Source organism: Canis aureus, chromosome 24 (genome assembly GCF_053574225.1).
Source record: "Canis aureus isolate CA01 chromosome 24, VMU_Caureus_v.1.0, whole genome shotgun sequence".
Classification (NCBI taxonomy): Eukaryota; Metazoa; Chordata; class Mammalia; order Carnivora; family Canidae; genus Canis; species Canis aureus.
Genome location: NC_135634.1, coordinates 45422927 through 45445929, shown reverse-complemented (window position 1 = coordinate 45445929; position 23003 = coordinate 45422927). Strand labels below are relative to the sequence as shown.

Below are 23003 nucleotides of genomic sequence, written 5' to 3'. Positions count from 1 at the left end.
TTAAAAACACTATAAAGCATAGCAAAAGTATAAAAACAAACATGAATTGACAAATATAAAATTCAAGATAAGGTTCTATCTGCAAAGGGAAGGAGAGTATAAAGGGTGTTTTAAATGCAATGTTTTATTTTCTCATTCATGCTGTGTAGAAATGCTACAATTTCATAGTTTTATATACCTATAGTATTTCATGATTTTTACTGAAAGCAACTAAGAATCAGTGTACTGAATTTGAAAATGCAGTGAAGGGTGAAAGTGTAAGAAAAAAATTTGAGCCATATTTACTGCTAGGAAAAAATAAAAATATACTCTAAGAGGAATGGAACTTGGGAAAGGGAAATATTTGTAAGATGCTTTTATTTAAAAAAAAAAAAAAAAAAAAGGTAGGGCAACCTCAGCAAAAAATGGCAAAAATAAGATCCTACTGCAGCACTGTGTCAAAGAGCAGATAGCAAAACTATCAGCAATAACTCCTTATCTGAGGGCTGCCTGAAGTTCTATATAGTGAGTATCAAGAATAAAAGGCACTAAGATACTTTACTTCAGATTTAGCCTAAAGGAAAATTCAACAGAAGCATTAAAATACACTCTCCAGGCAGCCTGGGTGGCTCAGCGGTTTAGCGCTGCCTTCGGCCCAGGGCCTGATCCTGGAGTCCCCAGATCAAGTCACAGGTCAGGCTCCCTGTATGGAGCCTGCTTCTCCCTCTGCCTGTGTCTCTGCCCCTCTCTCTCTCTCTCTCTCTCTCTCTCTGTCTCTCATGAATAAATAAAATCTTTAAAAAATAAATAAAATATATTCCCAAAATTGCTAAGCTTTATTCACATAACCAAAAAAGGGAATGATCTACACTATACACTTTTAAAAATATGAAATAAAAGAGCATTACTTGCATATTATCCAAAAATTATATACACATAAATATAAAAATATGTTTACATGTACAATATAATTCCAGAAAAGGCGGGAGGACATATTAGTAAAAGACTATAGGGTCTTTTTTCAATGTTTCTATCTTATCTTTCTACTCACTTTTTTTTTTTTAACATTTATGGACAATTTTGAACATATATAAAAATACCAAGAATTACATAACAAACTCCCACATACTGTTCACCCAGCCCCCAAATCAATAACCCATGGCCAACCCTGCTCCTTCTACCACTCCATCTAACCCTACTCTGATACTATTTCGAAGGAAATCATATGCTTTCAAAGATTTTTTGAAGGAATTTTTAAGGAAACGTTTTTCATTTTTAAATATTTCAGAATGTTCTAAAAGATACGGATTTTTTTCTAGTCTGGATTTTGCTGATTCTTATCTCTGTGCTATAGTGTAACATGTTTCTCTGCTCTCTGCATTAATGACATTGGTGACTGGATATAAAGACCTGATCAGATTTGGAAAGACTTCCATGTTTTGCCATCAGGAAGCACAGACTGCCTCGTTGGTTTTTTGAGTCTAGCAGTCTCTGATAACCAAGGCTTAGGTCCCTAAATTTATTCATTAATAAATACAAGGTTACAAAGTGACTATATTCTATCATTCCTTATTTATTAGCTGGAGTATTTCTACAAGGAGAAGCTTCTCTCTTATACTTTTTGGTATTGTTACCAAATAGTATAGTTAATATAGGAAAAAAGAAAAAAGTCTTGATTCTTTTCAATTGGTTTTCAAAATAGGGACTTAATTTACTAGCATCTTCCAATGGTAACAAATTATTTTTAAAGTTAAACTATCCTTAACTAATTATTCTTAACAATATTCAAATTCTCCTTTTTTTTTTTTTTTTTTTTAGGTAGGCTCCACACCTAACTCACAACCCTGAGATCAAGAGTCAAATGCTCCACTGACTGAGCAAGCAGGCCAGGTACCCTGCAAATTGTCTTACCTTTGACCAATGGGAGACTATTCAGATTGGCTCTCCTAAATCCTTCTGACACAACCCTAAGGGTCTTTAACAGCTTCTTTTTTACCTGATATATCAGTATGTTCCAGACATAACCTGTATTATTTCTTGCCTCAGATTTAGAATTAGCCGTTTCTCCAGGGAGCCTGATTCTCTCTAATGCATATTAAAAGTATAATCTGGGTGCTGGGAGTGCTTATTGCTAATAACTGATCTTTTGTTTTCTTTTCAGTTATTCCTGGACTTGGAAGTCATTTAGTCCAAGTCCTGTAAGACAGGTTGGGACAACCAAATAAAACATGCCCATGAAGAAGTGATCCAACCACTGTTGACGAACCTTCCAGGAAACTGCTTTCCATCAAATTCATGTAAAGTTGGGCTTTTTTCCTGAAGAAGTGGAATTAATATCCACTGAGAACTGAGGTTGTGAATTTTACACATGCAGTACCTCATTTTATTTCAGCTTCACGACAACCCCAATTAACAGACGAGGGTTACACAACTTGCCCACATTTACAGCCAGCAAAACAAAGACTCAAACCTAAGTTTTCATGACTAAAAAGAACAAAATCTCAAATTTTTATTTAAAATAGCCAACATTTAGTCTGCCAAACATTAATTTTAAAATATATATAGTTTTTTACTAAAAATATTTAGGGGTGCTTAGGTGGTTCAGCTGATTGTGTCCAACCCTTGATTTCGGCTGGGGTCATGATCTGAGAGTTGCAGGATGAAGCTCCACATTGGGTTGCATGCTCAGCGGGGAGTCAGCTTGAAGCACTCATTCTCACTCTCCTTTTGTCCCTCCCCCCCCCACTCACATGCTGTCTAAAATAAATCAAAAAATAAAATCTTTAGAAAAAAATTTTGTTAAAAGATCTTTCTTATACTAAACCAGTATGCTCGCCAATAGTTTCTACCACTAGAGGGCACAACTAGGTGCTTTTTGGAATGAAAATCACTTGGGTACCGGAAAATAGTCACACTGTCTCAAGACTTTTCCTTCTCATGGCTCAACATTACTAATTTCTTCATCTGTTCCTCATAAGGTTTCAAATCCACTCATGACCCTGGTTCCCTTCCAATGGACCCCCACGTCCTGCTGCCCAAGGATTGAATGTCCAATGTCAAGCACCAAATACTTCTTATAGGCACCAGATCTATTAAAAATAACGTAACCGGAGTGCATTCTCAAGAGATTCCTCCAGATATTGTGAAAAGAACAGACCAAGGAAAACTGAGAGTAATTCAAACTAAGATAGGCTGAATAAGGAGAACTGTGCTCTACTCAATAATCGACAAATCCTGTTTCAAGTCCCTCCCCACCTACAGATATCTGGAAAAGCTAAAAACATACTTGGGTAATATCCCTCCCTAAAAACCCACCAGTGATTTTTTTTTTTTCCCACCAATGATTTTTAACCTCTCCTGGATCTTGCTCCATACAACTCTCTCTTCTAGAAATTTAATCCCTCCTATTTGCTTTCCCCTTAGTCTCTAAATATATCTAATAGTGATATGTTTAAAACTCCTGTAATGCAGCATCCCCCCCTAGTTATGCATCATTGCTCATCTTTCCTCTTCATTTCAGAACCATCTCCACATCTGCACTTCCAGGTCACTTCAAAACCTAGTGCAAAAAAAAAAAAAAAAAAAGAAACAAACAAACAAAACCACACCAGCATAATCTGGCTTCTCCTCTACAACTCCACTGCTCCAGTAGAGTTCATCAATAACCCACACAAATCCAAGGGGCAACTTCCTATCCTTGTCACCTTCACCTTTATGGTCATACTGAGATCTGTTTAACACAAGAGGCCTAGGTCTAGTATGAGTAGTAGTAACTGATAGGTAGCATTAGCAGGACCTTCTAAAACTCCATGATACCCCAAGGTCTTCACATATTAATTACTGTCCCAAATCCAAACTTCAGCTTATGAAAGCAATCTGGAATGTCAATGTAGATATGTGAAGATGTAGGGTCAAAAACCATTTCTGGATAAGCTCCTGATTCTCAATTCCAGCTCTGACTTCCCTAGAGTTTAAGACTTCCACATTCAACCACCTAGAGACCCCATAGCTTTAGCTTTAACATGTCCCAAACCCTACTCATCAGCTGATTCATCCCAACCCCCCTTATCACCTTAAGGTGGGTAATAAGGAGACCACCATCTACTCAACCACAGAATTAAAAGTCTGGAATCAAGGACACCAGGGTGGCTCAGTGGTTGACCAGAGGTCATGATCTCGGGATCCTAGGATCGAGTTTTGCATCAGGCTCCCCGGAGGGAGCTTGCTTCTCCCTCTGCCTATGTTTCTGCCTCTCTGTGTCTCTTATGAATAAATAAATAAATAAAATCTTAAAAAAAAAAAAAGTCTGGGAATCATCCTTTACTCCTCACCTTCTACCATCTTCCATACCCAATTACCACATCCTACCAGTTTTAGATCCTAAATTTCTTAAGCCATCCCCTGGATCAACTAACCCATTATTGTCCACACTTTTCTTTCTTACCTGGACTGCTACAACAGCATCCTAAGTGATATAGCTAGTCACTGTTCATCCTCCACACTACTACAAACATATTTCAAATGCAAGCCTGAATAAGGTGTTCCCTGATAAACAATTGTTTATTGGCATATAATGATCAAATAAATCCAGAGCTTCTTAACGCAAAAAGGCTGCCTCCACACACAATCTCTCACACATTTCACACTATAGTAAAGACAATGTCTCAGAATTCCTCTCTTAAACTTGCCATTTCTTACCCCTTTGTCTTTATACATGTCCTTTCTGCTATCAGGAATATTTTTTCAAGCCATTTTCACTTGGGAGAGGGGAAGGCTGCTGCGGGAGCAGAGAGGTTAAGTGGAAGGAGAAGGAAGAGTCAGAATGAGGAGGATGGGGGGTAGCTGGAGAGAGAATAAGGGGAAAAAGAGGAGAAACAGAAATCCTCAAGATCTTGGCTACACACAAGTACCTGCTGAGCCTTAACGGAGTTAACTGGCTAGGGGAAGAAAAAAGCTAATCAACAGTACAGACATACAGTTACTAAAGGATTTTGGAGAAAAACCTGACCCAATTTATATTTTAAGATTACTATAGGAAGAACAGTGAGAAGAATGGAAGCCATAAAACATTAGGCCACTCCTGTAATCATACTTATATTAGGGTGACAGCAATGCAGGTGGAGAGAAATTAACAGATTCAAGAGGTATGTTGGAGATGAAGCTGACACAGCACTGTGATGGACTAGATGTAGAGATACAGAAGTAAAAGAAATACCCAGGGTAACTCCAAGACTTCGAGCTTGAGCTAATGGCAGACTGTGGTATTTAATATTAAACAAAAGGAGAAATTTAAAACAGTAAAACTCGGGACACCTGGGTGGCTCAGCGGTTGAGTGTCTGCCTTCAGCTCAGGGCGTGGTCCTGGGATAGAGGATTCAGTCCTGTATTGGGCTCCCTATGGGGAGCCTGCTTCTCCCCCTCTGCCTAAGTCTCTGCCTCTCTCTGTGTCTCTCATGAATGAATAAATTAATAAAAACAGTAAAACTCATGAGCTCAGTTTTGGAAAAGTATGAAGGATGAGAGATCTACAGACATCAAATAAGTAGCTCAATATCCTATACTTCACTACACTTCCTTTACACATTGGTATTATAGTGAAATTATTTAGTGTCAGCTTCCCCACTACATCATTCAAAAGCAGGTACCAGGTCATTTCAACCTTGTTGCCTCAGAACCTAACACAAGACACAGAACATAGGAGGCACATGAGAAATGTTTTCTAAGCAAATCTTAATACTCTCTTCTAAAATACACCTCTCAATAATATTGAATTATTTATCCCTCCAGACCACACAGATGTCTTTCACTCTTTTTGAAAACTGGGATGAATAATGCATTCCATTCTCCAGAATTTTGCTCATTTTACCCACAAGCCCACAAAGATAATACTAGTAATCTAGCAATGTCAAGTTTTTTCTTTGCCCTCATTTCGCCCCACCCCATAAGACTCAAATGCCTTCATCCAACATTTACTAAGTGCTTATGTTCGGCAAGCTAAGGTAAACAATGGGCTTAGCAAAATTGAGATATACGGTGCCTTTCTTTTGTTCTTTTCTGAGTAAACACAGACACACAACACAAAGATGTAGCTACTTTCACATAGGTATAAACAAAGTGCTTTAGGGTAAAGAGGTGCCTCACTTTCTTGCAAGTAAAGACCTGAGAAAACTTCCCTAAGGCCATGGAGGAGATGGGATAGGAGAAAATCTAAAGGAGATTCGTTGGTTCCTTCCCCATAAAGCCAGGTAAATATCTGCAATTATTCCCCCTATGCCAAATTCCTTTATCATCTACATTTATCCATTTATAATCCTCAAAGAAAAAAAATCCCCAAATAAAACTGTAATAATGAACTTGGTTTTTCAAAATGTCTTTAAATATACATACAAACATTTGCAAAAAAAAGAAAAGAATAGGAGGATACAACCCAAAATGTTAGCAATGGTTCTTTGGATGGTAAAATTAAGGATAACTTAGATATTTTATTTTTCTTTTTGTACTACTGTTTCCTCCAAGGTTTCCCAGAATAAGTATGAATTACTCTGTTAGTGAAATAAAAAATTCCAAAAAACCTGAATCTACCAGATTTAAAACAAAACAAAACAAAAATTGTTTTTCTTAAGGTAGTATTTAGTGTTTTGTCAAGGGTGAGGTAAACAGGCAGAGAATGGGAATTAAATTCACACAATCCTTCTGGTAGTCAATCTGTCCATAACATACATCATCCAAAGACTTAAAAATGAAATTTTTGATTTAATAACTCCACTTCCAAGGAATTATTCCAAAATAAATAAACAGCAGTACAAACAAAACGGTTCAAGGATGTACACACATATTTATAACAATAAAACATTAAAATCAACTTTACTTTCCAAAAATTCATTCACTCATTGAACAAATATTTATTGAGTACCTACTATAATGAAGGAACTGGAGATACAGCAGCGAATAAATTGTACAAAAATCGAGACCAAAGGACCTGCCCTCAGTGGAGCTCACAGTCTAGTGGGAGCTGGAGGATGGGATAGAAATAATAAAGAGAATAAGTGAGTAAAATATTTGCCATGTTCTATTTGGATATAGACCATGATGAAAAAATTAATCAGAGAAGGGAGGCAGGGAATAAGGGGAAGGTATTGTATAGATAGTCAAGAGAGGTATAAGATGGTAACATTTGAGTAAAGACCATTGCTTTGGGGACACCTGGGTGGCTCAGCAGTTAAGCATCTGCCTTCCGCTCAAGGCATGATCCTGGAGTCCAGGGATGGAGTCCCACATCGGGCTCCCTGCATGGAGCCCGCTTCTCCCTCTGTGTATGTCTCTGCCTCTCTCTCTCTCTGTGTGTATCTCATGAATAAATAAAATCTTATTCCTAAAAACTATTTACTCCTCTGTTAAATCTATCACACTTTTTTAAATTGGTGATTATATAATACATTTCTTTATTCTAAACATAGAAATGAGCTAAGATCTAATGCTTTCACAGACCTACCTTAAAAAGTCCACTTATATGGTCATTCATGGTCTGCCTTTACCACAATTTTCAACACTCTCCCAACTTTACTACTGTCCCAAGTATCAGTAATCTCTTCATTCCATTCATCTCTTATTGAACATTGGTCTTACATCATAATAAAAATAATGATCTTAATAAATAAAGTATCACTAAATGTTCCTCTATGGTTCAGAGTTACACCCTGATGGAATGCAATCACTCTAAACTTTGATTCTCAAGTATTCCAAACACAGTTCCTTACCTCAAGCTCCACAATGAATGTAATGTTACATGCAGAGAAATACAGCAGCTTCTATTCACACTGCAGCTTTCTAGTTCAGGATTATCTGAGTTACTTAAAGGTCTCATATATTCCCTTTGCCAGAAAAAAATTTGATAGATGATACCAAACAGATAGTGTGCCTACTTAGACCTCCACTCCTCAGTTTAACGGCACTTCAGATGACCATGGGAAGGCTTCTAAGCTCTAAAAATGCCTGCAGTTGGCAAGAATTAGGTAAAGCTACTGTTTTGTTTAAGCATGGGACTAGTAAATGTTCTCTAATAAAGTTACTCCAATTCAAATTTTGTACAAAACTTGGACTGATCAAACAAAAAACTTCAGCGTACCAATGAAAAAATGTACGGCGCTATTGATAGACTGGGTCATTGACACACTGAAATGACTGGGAACCCATGGTTTAGGGCAGGGGCCAAAAAACTTCTCTGTAGAAGGCTAGAGAGTAAATATTTAAGCTTTTTGAGCCAGATGGCCTCTGTTGTAACTACTCCCTTGCCACTATAGTATGAAAGCAGCCAGGTAATATGGGGGAAAAAATGGGTGTGGCTGTGTTCAATAAAATTGCACTTATAAAAACTTTATTTATAGTCCCACGGGTCACAGTTTACCAATCTATGGTATAGGACATCAAGCTAAATGTGTTCTGACTCTAGAACATCTCCAGCAGGTTTTTTTTTTTTTTTTTTGGTTTAAGCTAAGTTCCTGGTGGTGTCTCTTTTTCTTAAAGGGTGAGGTGGGGGAAGGGGGCAACTTCTTTAAATTAGCTGACAATTTTAATCATGTTTTTTACAATGAAAGAAAGTGTGTAAATACAAAAGAGAAGCAGTTACAAATTCTAGATAAAGGCAGAAGAGTTACACACAAAATGATTTACAAAGTGAGCTATATGGATTTAAAACCACCTTATAAAGAAAGTTATTAAGTTGTGAATAAAGTTTAGCTACAAGAATTTCATCAAAAATATTTTCATTATAATGAAAAGCTGAAAACAGCCTATATATGCTACATCTAGACTAGTTAAATAAATAATGGTACATCATACAATGCCACCATTTAAGATAATAGAAAACATTTATTGATTAAAAAAAGATACTTTTCATGTGGTTATTCTTTAAAAGCAGGTTACAAAGCTGAATGTACAGTATGATCCCGTTTTTGTGAAAATAATGTACATATATACAAATAAGCATACATAAAACCACCTGGAAAAATAAACTAACCTATTTACAGTGGTTATCATGGACTGTAAAATTATGATGATGTTACCTTCCTCTGGCTTACTTGTAATCTCTTAATTTCTTTAGAAACATATATAGATATGGTAATAAAATTGTTTTTAAAATACAAACTAAGACCTCAAAAAGGTACAGCATTAATTAAGTTAATGTTTCCAAAATAAACTCTCAAAGTAGAGAAGCTGCATCAGTTCTTAGAACTTCAAGTAGTGATTTCTCCTCAGTCTCCAAATGCTAGCTATAAGGGGCCAAGAAAATTTAGGAATTACATATAAAAAATAAATGCATAAAATAAGTTAGTAAGTGTCCTCAAGCAGTGAGTTACTACAGAAGTCTGAATCATATTTCACCTGAACAATCAAGAATGTTTACGATACCATTCCAATTTATCCACTTTATATACACTGCCTCTGGCTCAAGATTTGAATAGAAAAAACAACTATTCATGCCACTGATGAGAGGATCTTCAATCACCAACATTGGGGGGGAAAGAAGAAGAGGGGGAAAAAGTCACACTACAATGTGATGGATCTCAAAATTCCATGAGAATTCCATATTCAGGGTCCAAACACATCTGTAAGAGACTCAAAGGTCAATTAATTGTTATTATGGCAAATGCTATATCAATCTTAGATGGGCTACAGTTAATAGCCAGTATAATTCTGGACCACCTCCCTGGCCCATCAAAAAAATAAAACTCAAATAGTAATTCAATAAAAACTATGTTTTCAAACAAGTCTATGAACAGCACTCACAAAACAGCATTGTAGCAGAAAACAAATACAGATAAAAATGTTACAATTTTATGAAAAATTTTATATGCACCTAGACAAGGGCTCAAAAGAAAAAGCAAATAATTTGCTAGGGTGGTGGGACTGCAAGGAGTCTATTATCATTGCAAAACCAGACCAAGAAAATCCCATTATCATTACATGGCCAGATCAAGAAAGTTTTAAAAACAGAATGCAGTCATTAACCAAATGTAATTTATTCCTAGACAAGCTACACTGTTTTCAACTAGGATAAATCAAAGTCTCAGAAACATGTACATTTATAAACCACCCAATATCTGTACAAATACCTTACTACTATACTAGTACTATATCCAATATTCAACAGGATCAGATTGTGAAAACTCACCATTCAGGCCCAAAGTTCAGTGTCTGTGTTTCCGCTGCCATTATTTTCCGTATTTTTACAATAGATTTTTATATGTGGAGAAACCTGTTAAAGAGAAAAATATCTCCATACAATTAATCAAGAGTAAATGCAGAACCCAATCCAGAAAGTCTAGCTAGAGTTTTTTTACTTATTCCCTGGCTCCTCTTAACTAGAGCCACCAGAATGGGATTTTTTAATCCCTGTTTATAACAGTATAGCAGGCAAAGTGAAATTTATAAATCCACCTTACATTTCAATTCACTGTCTTCTTATGTTTATCTGGGGAAAGGGGGCATGGTCTAAGATGAAGCTGATCAGATAGGTGGGAACACACCATGCAGGGCACCAGGGACCAAATTAAGGATCTTCTTCATTAGCCATTGAGCAATAGGGAGTAAATGAAGGGTAACAGATTTACATTTTAATTTATATTATTCTCTTGCAATGGCTCTCTAATCACCAGGAGGTATATGAAAGATTCTTAAAATAGGCATCCTCCCTTTCTATCTTATAGTTTCTGCTACAACTCTCCCCACTTTGTTTAGCATGTTTACACACTAGTGATTCTTTTTAAAAAATTTATCTTGAACCATCAAGTTAAAATAACTCAGTAATAAATTTCCTAAGTGACCTTTCAAAAGCCATTTTAAAATATCAGAGCTTAGGGGATCCCTGGGTGGCTCAGCAGTTTAGCGCCTGTCTTTGGCCCATGGCGGGATCCTGGAGCCCGGGGATCGAGTCCCACTTCGGGCTCCCGGCATGGAGCCTGTCTCTCCCTCTGCCTGTGTCTCTGCCTCTCTCTCTCTCTCTCTCTCCCTCTATGTCTATCATAAATAAATAAAATATTAAAAAATATATATATCAGAGCTTAAAGCAAAATAAGTCAGACAGGAAAAGACAAATAGTGTAGGGTATTACTTCTATATGGAATCTAAAAACACCATACTCAGAGAAATAGAGTACAGAGTGGCAGTCACCAAGGGCTGGGAGGCAGGGGAAATAAAAATAGGGAGATATATGGTCCAAGGATACAAAGTTCCACTTCTGGGGATCTAATGTACAGCAAGGTGATTACAACTCATAATACCATATTATACACTTGAAAGCTGCTAAGAGATTAGATCTTAAATGTTCTCACCACAAGAAAGAAATAGTATGTGATGGAATGAGGTATTAGTTTTACGCTAAGGTGGTAATCACTTTGCAAAATATAAACATATCAAACCAACACACTACATGCTTTAAACCTAGACAATATAATGTGTCAATTATATCTCAGTAAAGCTGGGGGGAAAAAGACCTCAGAGCTTAAAAATGAGAAATACTATAAATATTATAAATATATTGTAAATATCTCCAAGATAAAGTCATATTACCCTGACTCTCATTTCTATTTAGAAGATCTAAAAATAATTAACTAGAAAAAAAAATGCTTCAGGGTGCCTAGCTGGCTCAGTTGGTAGAGCATTCAACTCTTGATCTTGCGGTTGTGGGTGTAGAGATTGCATAAAAATACTAACCAGAAATTAGTCAAAAATGCAGAAAAGGCAAAATAAAAATATGTTAATGTCCATAATCAGCTATTAATTTGTCTACCCTGGGAGGGGAGGAGAAAAAGGGAAAAACTCAGCAGGGTGGGGAAAAAATAAAAGTAAATAAAAAATAATTTATCTGTCCCCCTTCCTGGAAGGTATTTCTAGCCCTATTTCAACCCTGAGGGAGGTTATTCAATCCTAGGGAGACGCCCATACTCTAATTTAACCCTGATTCTCTGCTACCTGACCCCTCAAGCTTGTACACCAGACTAGAGCTGAGATCAACTTAGTGCCCTCCCCACCTCTTAAGCAACTGGTGATTGCAAAAAAAAAAAAAAACCACTTAAGACACATGGTTTTGCACATTTTAACCTCTCTGAAATTAGAATACATCTTAATTAGTATCCTGTTACAACTGCTCTCAGCTCAAAGGAAGTTGTCATTGTCCAGAATAAATTTGGTCATAACCATTCATATTATCATCCTTTCAACTGTATTGTTGCTAGTATCTGATTTTTAAAACTGCTGCTTAAAATGTCTTCAAAAAGATTATAAAATAATTCTAAATTGAAATGATATGTAGTATATATAAAAGAAAGAAAATACAGCAATGGGATATTAGTGAAGTAAGTTTTCATCATCAAATAAATGATTCTAAGTGCTTTACAGAACTTGAGGAAAAGAACCAAATGCAGATGAACTTTGTTAGAGTTTCCTGCTGAGACTGGACAACGCACAACCCACATGTGGCCACATGCAGTAGCCCCAAAGTACTTAAAGAGGGAAAAATTAAACAACTTAGACTGCTTTTGAAAATTTCAGAAGCACCAAATCACTGAATTTTAAATTGATGAGAAAACAATGGAGCATTCCCCCAAGAAACATTTCATCATTAATACCCTTAATGACATGACCCTAAACTGATAGGGAGAGGAAGGAGGAAAGAAATTTCCATAATCCTAAATTCTTCATGATGTAGAAGAGTCAGACATAATATGTCGGAATCTGAGGAATATCTTAACAATTTATTTCACTTCTATTTTCTCTGTAACATATATATAAAATATATATCATATAATAAAATCTATTAGACTTATTTGCTAAATAAGTTTAAAGGAACTTTTTTAAAAATGTAAAATAATGGGCACCTGACTGGCTCAGTCAGAAGAGTATGTGACTCATGGAGCATCTGGGTGAAGCGTCAGACTACGGCTCAGCTCGTGATCTCAGGGTCTTGGGATCCAGTGCTGCATCAGGTTCTCTGCTCAGCAGGGAGTCTGCTTCTCCTTCTACCCCTCAATCAGCTCATGCTTGCTCACTCATGCACACACGTGTATGTGCGCACATGCTCTCTCTCACAAATAAAACATTTTTTTTAAAGATTTTATTTATTCATTCATGAGAGACATGGAGAGAGGAAGAGGAAGAAGCGGGCTACCTACAGGGAGCCCAATACGGGACTCAATCCCAGGACCTCAGGATCACCCCTGAGCCAAAGGCAGATGCTCAACCACCCAGCCACCCCATAAATAAAATCTTAAAAAAAAAAAAAAAAAAGAACATGTAGCTCTTGATCATGGTCATGAGTTCAAGCTCCATGTTGGATGTAGAGATAACTTTAAAAAAATAACAATTTATGAAAAATGTTTTCTGAATCTAAAAAATGTCAAATAAGAGCTGTCATAGATTACCAGACTAAAAGGAAAAAATGTAAAATAAAAATTTTAAGTAATTAAAAAACTGTGGCAGAGCTTACTTCACAGTATGATTTCTTCCTTAATAATACATGAAGACACTCACTGGTGTGCTCAGGCAGCTCAGTTAGTTAAGTGTCTGCCTTCAGCTCAGGTCATGACCCCAGGGTTCTGGGAAGAAGCCCTGCTTTGGGTTCTCTGATCAGTGGGGAGTCTGCTTCTCCCTCTCCCTTTGTGCTCACATGCACACTTTCTCACTTTCTCTTTCTCTCAAATAAATAAATAAAATCTTTTTTAAAATGTTTTTTAACAATCTCACAACCGATGCACATTAGATTCAATTAAATTATGGTACATTCCAACTGAAATGACTTGTCAAGAGAGTGTTGATCAGACTCCAAGTACCCACTGTAAATCAATACAGGTATGCTGCTTACAAATCAGCCCTGTGACCATATTTGGCATAAATCAATTCAGTGTGCTTTTAAAAAGTATGTGGACCTACATCAACTAAGAGGCTTTACTGTAATACAAAACATCCTGAAGGAGTGTTTTTACTACCATTTTAAACCCCATCTAGCCAAATGTTTTATACTCAAACCCTGTGGAACTTTGACTGCTGGAAAACAGTTTTATATTTATGCTGAATTTATAAAGCAAGTCAAGATTTTAACCAGACTGAATTTACAAGGCAAATGACTCTCAATTAAAAACTGAATTATTTGATAGTTGTATTAAAAAAAAATTTTTTAATTCCCCCTTTCAATTACTACCACACAAGTCTTGGAAGCACAAAATTGTGTGAGCACCATTACTACAAAGAATGCCAACGGAGTCCTTAGAGTTGTGTAACACCTAACCTTCCCAACTGCAGGGAGCAGTCTTGAATTACAGGAGAAGCCTTAGACTAGACTTAGACAGTAAGGAACAAGCAAGGAAATCCTGTTCTGGTCCTCTTTACCATTCCACCTATAAACCTTATAGGTAGTGCAAACATTAAAAGCTATTCTTTTTAATGTCCTAGGCTGGAAACCTAACTACCATTTATAACATGGTTTCCATTAAGATTTCTGAAGAGCTCTTGAGGACATAAGAATAATAATCTACGTGACTTAATTATCAACTAAAGACACCTACATTACTCAGAATGGTCTTCTACTTGTTCTCCTTTATAAATTAAAAAAGGAAACCTAAGAGTCACAACCATTGAAGAAATCTCATTCAAAAGCTTATAGTACTATAATCTCTAATTCTGAATTCTCCACCTCAGACTGCCCCATCCACATCCATTTAAATGAGCCCAGTTCTAATGTATTTACATATGTACTAGATAGAGTATCTTACTCAATACCTCTGCATTATAAATTAGAATGGAAACTAGGTGTATTTCTCAATTGTCCTTTCTAAGGATGCAGTGAGGTCCTGAAATGCATAGGGTTCACCTTGAGCTACATGTTGTCACCATCAGAAAACAGCCCTGAATTTTCACAGCAAGTCAGGATTTGAACCAGACTCTGGATGCTGTGCTCTACCTTTCTAGATTGCCTTTTCTTGAAACTCTCCTCCATGACCAGCATTGCACTGGTACTGTTTTTTCCTATCTTCATTTCCTTCCTATTTAGTTGCTATTCCCTAGGGAAGCCCCTCCCCACACACACCCACACTGTGATACAGATTTGATTTTTTTCTCCCATGACCCAGATGCTATTTCCAGCTGCCTGTTCCACCTAGATATCTACCTCAACAAAAACTGATCAAGGTACCATTGTTCTCAGAGTTCAGTAATTAGCCAGGCTCAAAAGCACAGAATCATATGCAACTCCTTCCTCATTGCTTCCTTATATCCTGTCATTTTTGTCTCAAATTTGGTCAATTTCCTTTTCAAGATTTCTCTTGCATTCTTTCATTACAGTTAAGCCTTTGTTAACTCACGTTTGGATTATTACAATGAAATTTCTAATCTGTTTCCCTGAATCACTAAGTACTCACATCCAACAAGATCAATCTTCCTAACGTACTATTCTGGTCATGCTTACCCCTCTGTAAAATGGTCAATTAAACCTACCTACCATGTATGGTCAAAATTCTTGGTATTTCAGGTCCCCACCAATCTGATAATCCCTACCTTCTCAATTCACCTCCGAACTCAAGGCCAAATGAGAACTTTATACTCTCCACTGCATTCTCCTTCTTCTTCTTTTTCTGTGCCAATCCTCTGCCCTGGAAGGACTGCCTTGCCCTCCCTCCCTTACAATGACCTGCATAAAACCAAAGATCCATTCAAGTATCTACTCCATTTCGTAAGTAGAAGCAGCACTGGTCCCTCTGGAAAGGAAAATCTACACAGAGGATGCAGAAGTGGAATGGAAACTACAGGAGTCAATATCAACGTACAGTGCTTTTTGAATCTGTATATAAAGCTTGAAAGTAAAAAGAAAATTGAAAAGAAATAAAATTTGAGAGGAAAAACACTCATAGTTTTGGTCAAAATCAACACACCTGAGGAAACACCCCAAAAGACCATTATTATAGACCTTGAACTCCACTACAGAGTGAGGATGGGGATGAGAAAACAGATTTGGAAGTAAATCTACATAACTGTAACCAAAAACTGAATGAAACTATCCCAAAGTAGAAGCCAAGTGGGGACAAGCTCAAGGGATAAGAACAAAGCCCAGCAAACACAATGCAGGACGATACTGGCAAGAAGAGAAAGACCACATAGTTAGAGATCTCCAGCACTAATCTTTCACCCTATCATGGACTCTCACTTTCTCCATGTTCACTGACTCTAACAGATGGGAGAAAGAGCCAGGGTCTCTGGGGAGATTATCTATCAGTTCAAAAGGGCTAAAAACTAAAGTGAAGACTGGTAAATCAGTGGCCATATTATAGAAGACTTAGTATATTATATCCCAGGGGCAATGAAAGGCTATAAAAAGATTAGGGCAAGAAAATGTCTAGGATAAAACTTGTATTTTAGGAAGATCAAGGTGCCAAGAGGAGAATGAATTATCAAGAGCTAAAAGGAAAGGTGAGGTGTTAGAAATAGAGCAGATATTGTGAAAGCCAGACCTACATACCTATAGAATGCTGATGACAACAAATAGTAACTATATTCACTGACATAAAAAGACGTCAACAACATATTAAGTGTTCAAGGCAGGTTACAGACCACAGAGAATATAACATTCAACACATTCTAAAATATATCCTTAGTGGATATATATAAATATGCCCCAAAATGTTAATATTTACTTCTGAACAGTGGAATTATGGATAATTATTTTCCTAATAAGTTTCTAATCTGTGTATACAATAAAGAACTGGCACAATTCTTTTTCTATAGAATTTAAAAGTTTCAAACACTGAAAGCAAAAAAGATAAAGATTGTCTCCTACCAATGAAGTCACTGGTGATTTGTAAAGTAGTTATAGAAATGTGGTGAGAGGAGGCATCTGGCTGGCTCAGTCGGTAGAACATGGGACTCTTGATGTCAGGGCTGTGAGTTCAACCCCCACATTAGGGGTACAGTTTATATACATACATACATCAGAAAATGTGTGTTCAAGCAGAGTAGTAATTACATAGAGACAATAGGAGTAAACCAGGCTAAATGGTCATCACCCTAGCAAAGAAACAGAACAGGCCATGAACAGAAGAGAATAAAGTTTCTGATTCTGCCTACTGACACTGCTACTTTTATGCAGGGAAATATACTAGTAACCTCAGAGGGCTAAAGAGACAGCAAAATTATCAGGGCAGAGTGGGCTTCAGTTACCTTAATAACACTGAAAAACATCCTATGAACAATTTAACATATGAAAGGTTTAACACACAAAAATGACACTTCAGAAATCTCAGTAAAAGTTCTTGGAAAGGAACGAAACCATGAGATTGGGTCAACAGAGAAAAAACTCAGTGGTTACGAAAATGAGACAAAAAAGATAAATAACCACATGGACTTTCATTCATCTCATGACCAGTGATGACAGTAACACATGGCACAGTGGAGTTAGCAGGCTTCAAGAATTCTGAGAACAAGTCCTGGTCCTATCATCTCTGAAATATAGAAGCATCCAAACCTCTGAAAAAGTAGTTGGAAAAGGACATAAAGTGTACACAATGACATAAAGTGCTTCTTTTTTTTTTTAATTTTATTTATTTATCATGACAGAGAGAGAGAAAGAGAGGCAGAGACACAGGCAGATGGAGAAGCAGGCTCCATGCAGGGAGCCTGACATGGGACTTGATCCCAGGTCTCCAGGATCAGGCCCTGGACTGAAGGCAGTGCTAAACCTCTGAGCCACCCAGGCTGCCCAAAATGCTTCATTTTCTCACAACCTAGCAGTGTCAAGAAGCCAGATAACTTCTGGACACATACAATCACTATGAACACGGAAGGAGCTACAGATCTATGTAGTCTAAGTCCTAATTGGAGAAACACAGCAGGAAGAAGCCAAAGTGGAATCAGAATCTGAACAGCAAGGGGATCCCTGGATGGGTCAGTGGTTTAGCGCCACCTTCAGCCCGGGGTGTGATCCTGGAGACCTGGGATGGAGTCCCATGTCGGGCTCCCTGCATGGAGCCTGCTTCTCCCTCTGTCTGTGTCTCTGCCTCCCTCTCTCTCTCTGTCTCCCATGAATAAATAAAATAAAATCTTAAAAAAAAAAAAGAATCTGAACAGCAGCTGATAGTTCAACTCTGAAAGTGTTCCATGATACTGCTTCCAGAAGTTGCGACGTGATTAGCTACCACTACTAATAACTCAAAATATGTACTCCTTTAAAACTTCCTAAATCTGGAACGCCTGGATGGCTCAGTGGTGGAGCACCTGCCTTTGGCTCAGGGTGTGATCCTGGGATTCGGGATCAAGTCCCACATCGGGCTCCCTGCATGGAGCCTGCTTCTCCAACTCTGCCTGTGTCTCTGCCTCTCTCCCTGTATCTCTCATGAATAAATAAATAAATCTTTAAAAATAAATAAATAAAACCTCCTGAATCTTATAAAAATTATCTGCTGCTGCAAATCTCCATCTCCTGGATATGTAAAACTTACCCCACCCCCAAAAAAAATATGACAAATCTGGAATGAAGTCCAGCCAGTACTATGCATAGTATACCAAAATGAACACCTAGGAACCTGAATCTGCCCTGACACTTCTTTACATCCATTTTCCCAAGGGCAAAGAAAAAGAGCTACCCTTCCAGCACTCTTCACACACACAGTCCCAAATAAATGAAGACTTCTGTCCCTATTCCAGCAGCAAACTATTTTTACCTGAGCCAGATCTGGATTAAGATAACACAAGATTAGTAGCTCCATTAGTGCGAATTATATCAACCACTTCAGAAAATAGTTTGGCAATATTTATCAAATCTAAATATATGCCTACCTCCCATGATCCCATAATACACAGCTAAATATATATTCAAGAAAAGTATCTACCAAAAGACAAAGATATTCATAGTAGCTTTATTCACAATTACCAAAAACTGACATTTGGCTACTATGTTTATCACGGCAAATAATCACCAACAGATGGTGATCCCTGGGTGGCTCGGCGGTTTAGCACCTGCCTTCGGCCCAGGGCATGATCCTGGAGTCCCGGGATCAAGTCCCACGTTGAGCTCCCTGCATGGAGCCTGCAGGCTTCTCCCTCTGCCTGTGTCTCTGCCTCTCTCTGTTGTCTCTCATGAATAAATAAATAAAATATTTTTAAAAAATTACCAACAGATGAATAAATAAATTGTAGTGGAGCTATCAAGGAAAGGGTGGTATGCCAGAGAGAGCACTGAAGCTCTGCACCCCTTCCCATATACCTTGCCCTATGCATCTCTTCCATCTGGCTGTTACTAAGTTAGGTAACATTAATAAAGAGAAACTGATACCATGTGCCTCCTGATGTGATGCACTGAGAAGAACATAGCAATATTTGTTACATTCCTGAGAATAATGCATAAAGTGAAGCTTATCCTGAAAAAACATCAGATATACTCAATTGATACACAAAATCAATCATCTATACTCTCCAGAAATATCAATGTCATAAGACACCAAAAAAAGGGCAGAAGAATCATCCCAGATTAAGGGAAACATGGAGGTATGAAAACCTAGGTGCCTCTGATTCTTAATTTCATCTTGAACCAACTTTAAAGGACAACTGTAATAAAAGAGTTCTGGATTAAGTAATAGTATAATATCAATGTTAATTATGACTGAAAATTTTACTGTGATTATGAAGGAGAATGTTCTTATTTTTAGAAAACAACACTGAAGGGGTACCAGGGTGGTTCAGTCTATTAAGCGTCTGTCTTCTGCCAAAGTCATGATCTGGAGGTCCTGGGTTCAAAGCACCAAGTCAAGCTCCCTGCTTCTCTCTCTCCCTCTGCCCCTCCCCACCCCCAACCCCTGCTCATGCATGCACATGGGTATTCTCTCTCTCTCAAATAAATAAAATCTTAAAAAGGAAAAAGAAAATAACATTAAATGGGTACCTGGCTGGCTCAGTTGGTAGAGCATGGGATTCTTGATGTCAGGGTCTTGAATTCAAGCCCCACACTGGACAGAAAGCTTACTTAAGAATAATAGGGGCACCTGGGTGGTTCATAGTTCAGTCAGTTAGGCATCTGTCTGACTCTTGATTTTAGCTCAGGTCATGATCTCAGGGTTGTGAGATCGAGCCCCATATGAGGATCATGTGCTGGGTGTGGAGCCTGCTTAGGAGTCTCCCTCCCCCCACTGCCCACCCCCAAAATGATTCAAAAATAAAAAAAAAAAAAAAAAAAAAAAACTACCACCACTGAAATATTTACAGGAAAAGAAGCATGACGTCTGTATCATACTCTCAAATGGAACAGAAAAAACTTACATAAAATGTAATATATTATTTTAAAAAGATATATTATAAATTATGTTAAGAATTACATGTGTACATACATACAAAGAGAAAGGAATAATATAGTAAATACAGAAAATGTTAAAAACTAGTGACTGAACTAAATGAACACAAAAAAAAATCTTAGCAATTTTCAGCAACTTTTCTGTAAATTTGAAATTATTTCAAAAAGAAAAGTTAAATTGCTCATAAAACAAAGCACTCAGCAATAAAAAGAAAAGAATCAACTACTGATACAACAATACTGCATGGATCTCCACAGACATCATGTTCAATGAAAGAAACCAGCCACCAAAGAACACAGGCTGTGTGATTCCTTTGATAAGATGTTCAATAGATAAACTAATCAAAACGTGACATAAGTCAGAAATATGCTCATAGGGAAGTAGAACTAATGACCAGGAAGGAGAAATATGCTCTGGGGTACTAGAAATGTTTGCTATACGGATCTAATACAGTATATACACATGTGAAACTTTTCCAAGTACACACCTAAGATTTGTGTACTATTTACTATATTTTATACCTCAATTTTAAAAAGGTTGAAAAAGGGGGCTCATGGCTGGCTCAGTCCGTAGAGCATGCAACTCCCTTTTTTTTTTTTTTAAGCAGGCTCCACGCCCCACATGGAGTCCAATGTGGAGCTTGAACTCAATGACCTTGAGATTAAACCTGAGGTGAAATCAAGAGTCAACCACCCAACCAACTGATCCACCCATGTGCCTTTTTTTGTTTGGGGTTTTTTTTTGTTTGTTTTTTGTTTTTTAGCAGGCTCCATGCCCATCACGGAGCACAACACAGGGCCCAAATTCATAGCCCTGAGATCAAGATCTGAGCCACTATCAAGAGTTGGAGGCTTAACCTACTCAGTCACCCAGGTGCCTGGAGCATCCAACTGTTGACCTTGGGATGATAAATTGAAGCCCCATAATGGGGGTAGAGCTTACTTTTAAAAATTAATAAATAAAATAAAATGAAGCAAGATTCAGTCACTAGACTAAAATATGTAGGTCTCAGAATGCATTTTTTTTTCTAACTTCAGAAAAAAGCTAAATAAGACAATGAAAAGGAACCATGAAGGAAGATCCACACACACATCACTCATCTTTATAAAGAAAGGAAGCAATCATAAAAGCAGCACATTCACTCTACAGAATACAGTGCAACATACATTCTTGCACACAAGAGTGTAATTACTCATGTCATTAAACACAAAGAGAAGACAGCAATGAAGAGATACTAGTGAGGTGAGATTAATGGTTTTATCCCTATTTTCATAATCTGCAATAATATTCTTCAATAATTTTTATTACAAAGTAGATCTTAATTCTCACAAAAAGTGTCTGCCTGGTTTGTATGAAATACTTTTACAACCCCAACATATATGTCATAGAAAGTTAGTTAATACTGGGGTGTCTGGGTGGCTCAGTTGATTAAACGTCTGCCTTCAACTCAGATCATGATCCAGGATCCTGGGATAGAGCCCCACATCAGGCTCTCTGCTCAGCAGGGTGCCTGCTTCTCCCTTTCCCTCTGTCCGCTCCCCCGTTCTTGCTAACCTCACGCACTCCCTCTCAAATAAATATAATCCTTAAAAAAGAAAAAGAAAGTTAATATCCTTTTGAATATTAACAGTTTTTTTTTTTTTAAATTAACTCAGTTTTAAAAACAATTTTAAGAGGGTGCCTGGCTGGCTCAGCCGGTGAAGTATACAACTCTTGATCTCAAGGTGGTCAATTCGAGCCTTACTTTGGGTGTAGAGATTACTAAACAAACAGAAAATTTTTTTTGACATTTTTTGACAGAAATAAAAGGAAACTCTTCTCCCCATTAGAGCAGAAAACACTTTTTCCTTTATCTGATCTTCATTTTTAAACATGCAAACTTTTTTTTTTTTAAGTAGGCTCCAAGCTCAATATGAGCTTGAACTCCCAACCCTGAGAGCAAGAGTCAGATGCTCTACTGACTGAGCCAGCCAGGTGCTCTAACATGCAAATTTTTTATTATTATTATTATTATTTGAGAAAGAAGGCAGGAGAAGAGAGAGGGCAGGGGGTGAGGGAAAGGGACAAGCAGACTCCCCACCGAGCACAGAGTCCAACACCGGGCCTGATCCCAGGACCCCAAGATCATGACCTAAGTTGAAATCAAGCACTCAACTGACTTAGCCACTGAGGTGCTCCAACATGCAATCATTTTTTAATAATTTTGAAAATATGATCTGTTAACATATTTATTGATGACAAAACTTCATGAAGCAAAATTAGGCTTCAATTATTCATTTTATTACTAAACAGTTAACCCCAGGAAAAGGAACAGAGAACTTTTTTCCCAGAAAAATCATCAAAAATCAAAAGAATTATCTATATCTGGACCATATATTATATATGAAAACCTGGCAAAATACTATTTATTTCTATATTAATTACCCTTTGTATGGCATATCTTCAAAAAAATTATAGATTCTCTGCTGGCTTTTCTCATCCTAAAAGAAATTTAGATTTCTAATTTACAGTGTTGAGATAAGCATTGTAATCCAGCACAATTTGAATAACTACCCATGCCATGAAACTAAGATCAGCTGTATTCCTAACAGCCCCAAAGCAAAAACAACCCAAATGTTTATCTACAGATGAATGGATAAATACTGTAACAGTTATACCTAACATTCTCAGCAATAAAAAACTAATTACTGATACATGCAG

General features: G+C 37.2%; 1 protein-coding gene across 7 annotated transcripts in view; it reads right to left on the bottom strand.

Moving 5' to 3' along the window:
* Positions 1-23003, bottom strand: part of GIGYF2 (GRB10 interacting GYF protein 2) — a 136232-nt gene that overhangs the window by 98046 nt on the left and 15183 nt on the right. For all 7 annotated transcript variants that reach the window (XM_077869264.1, XM_077869258.1, XM_077869259.1 and 4 more), the window contains one exon: positions 10151-10234. In XM_077869264.1, coding sequence (XP_077725390.1) covers positions 10151-10191 — 41 coding nt within the window. In that variant the 5' untranslated portion in view covers positions 10192-10234. The remainder of the gene's footprint in view (positions 1-10150; positions 10235-23003) is intronic.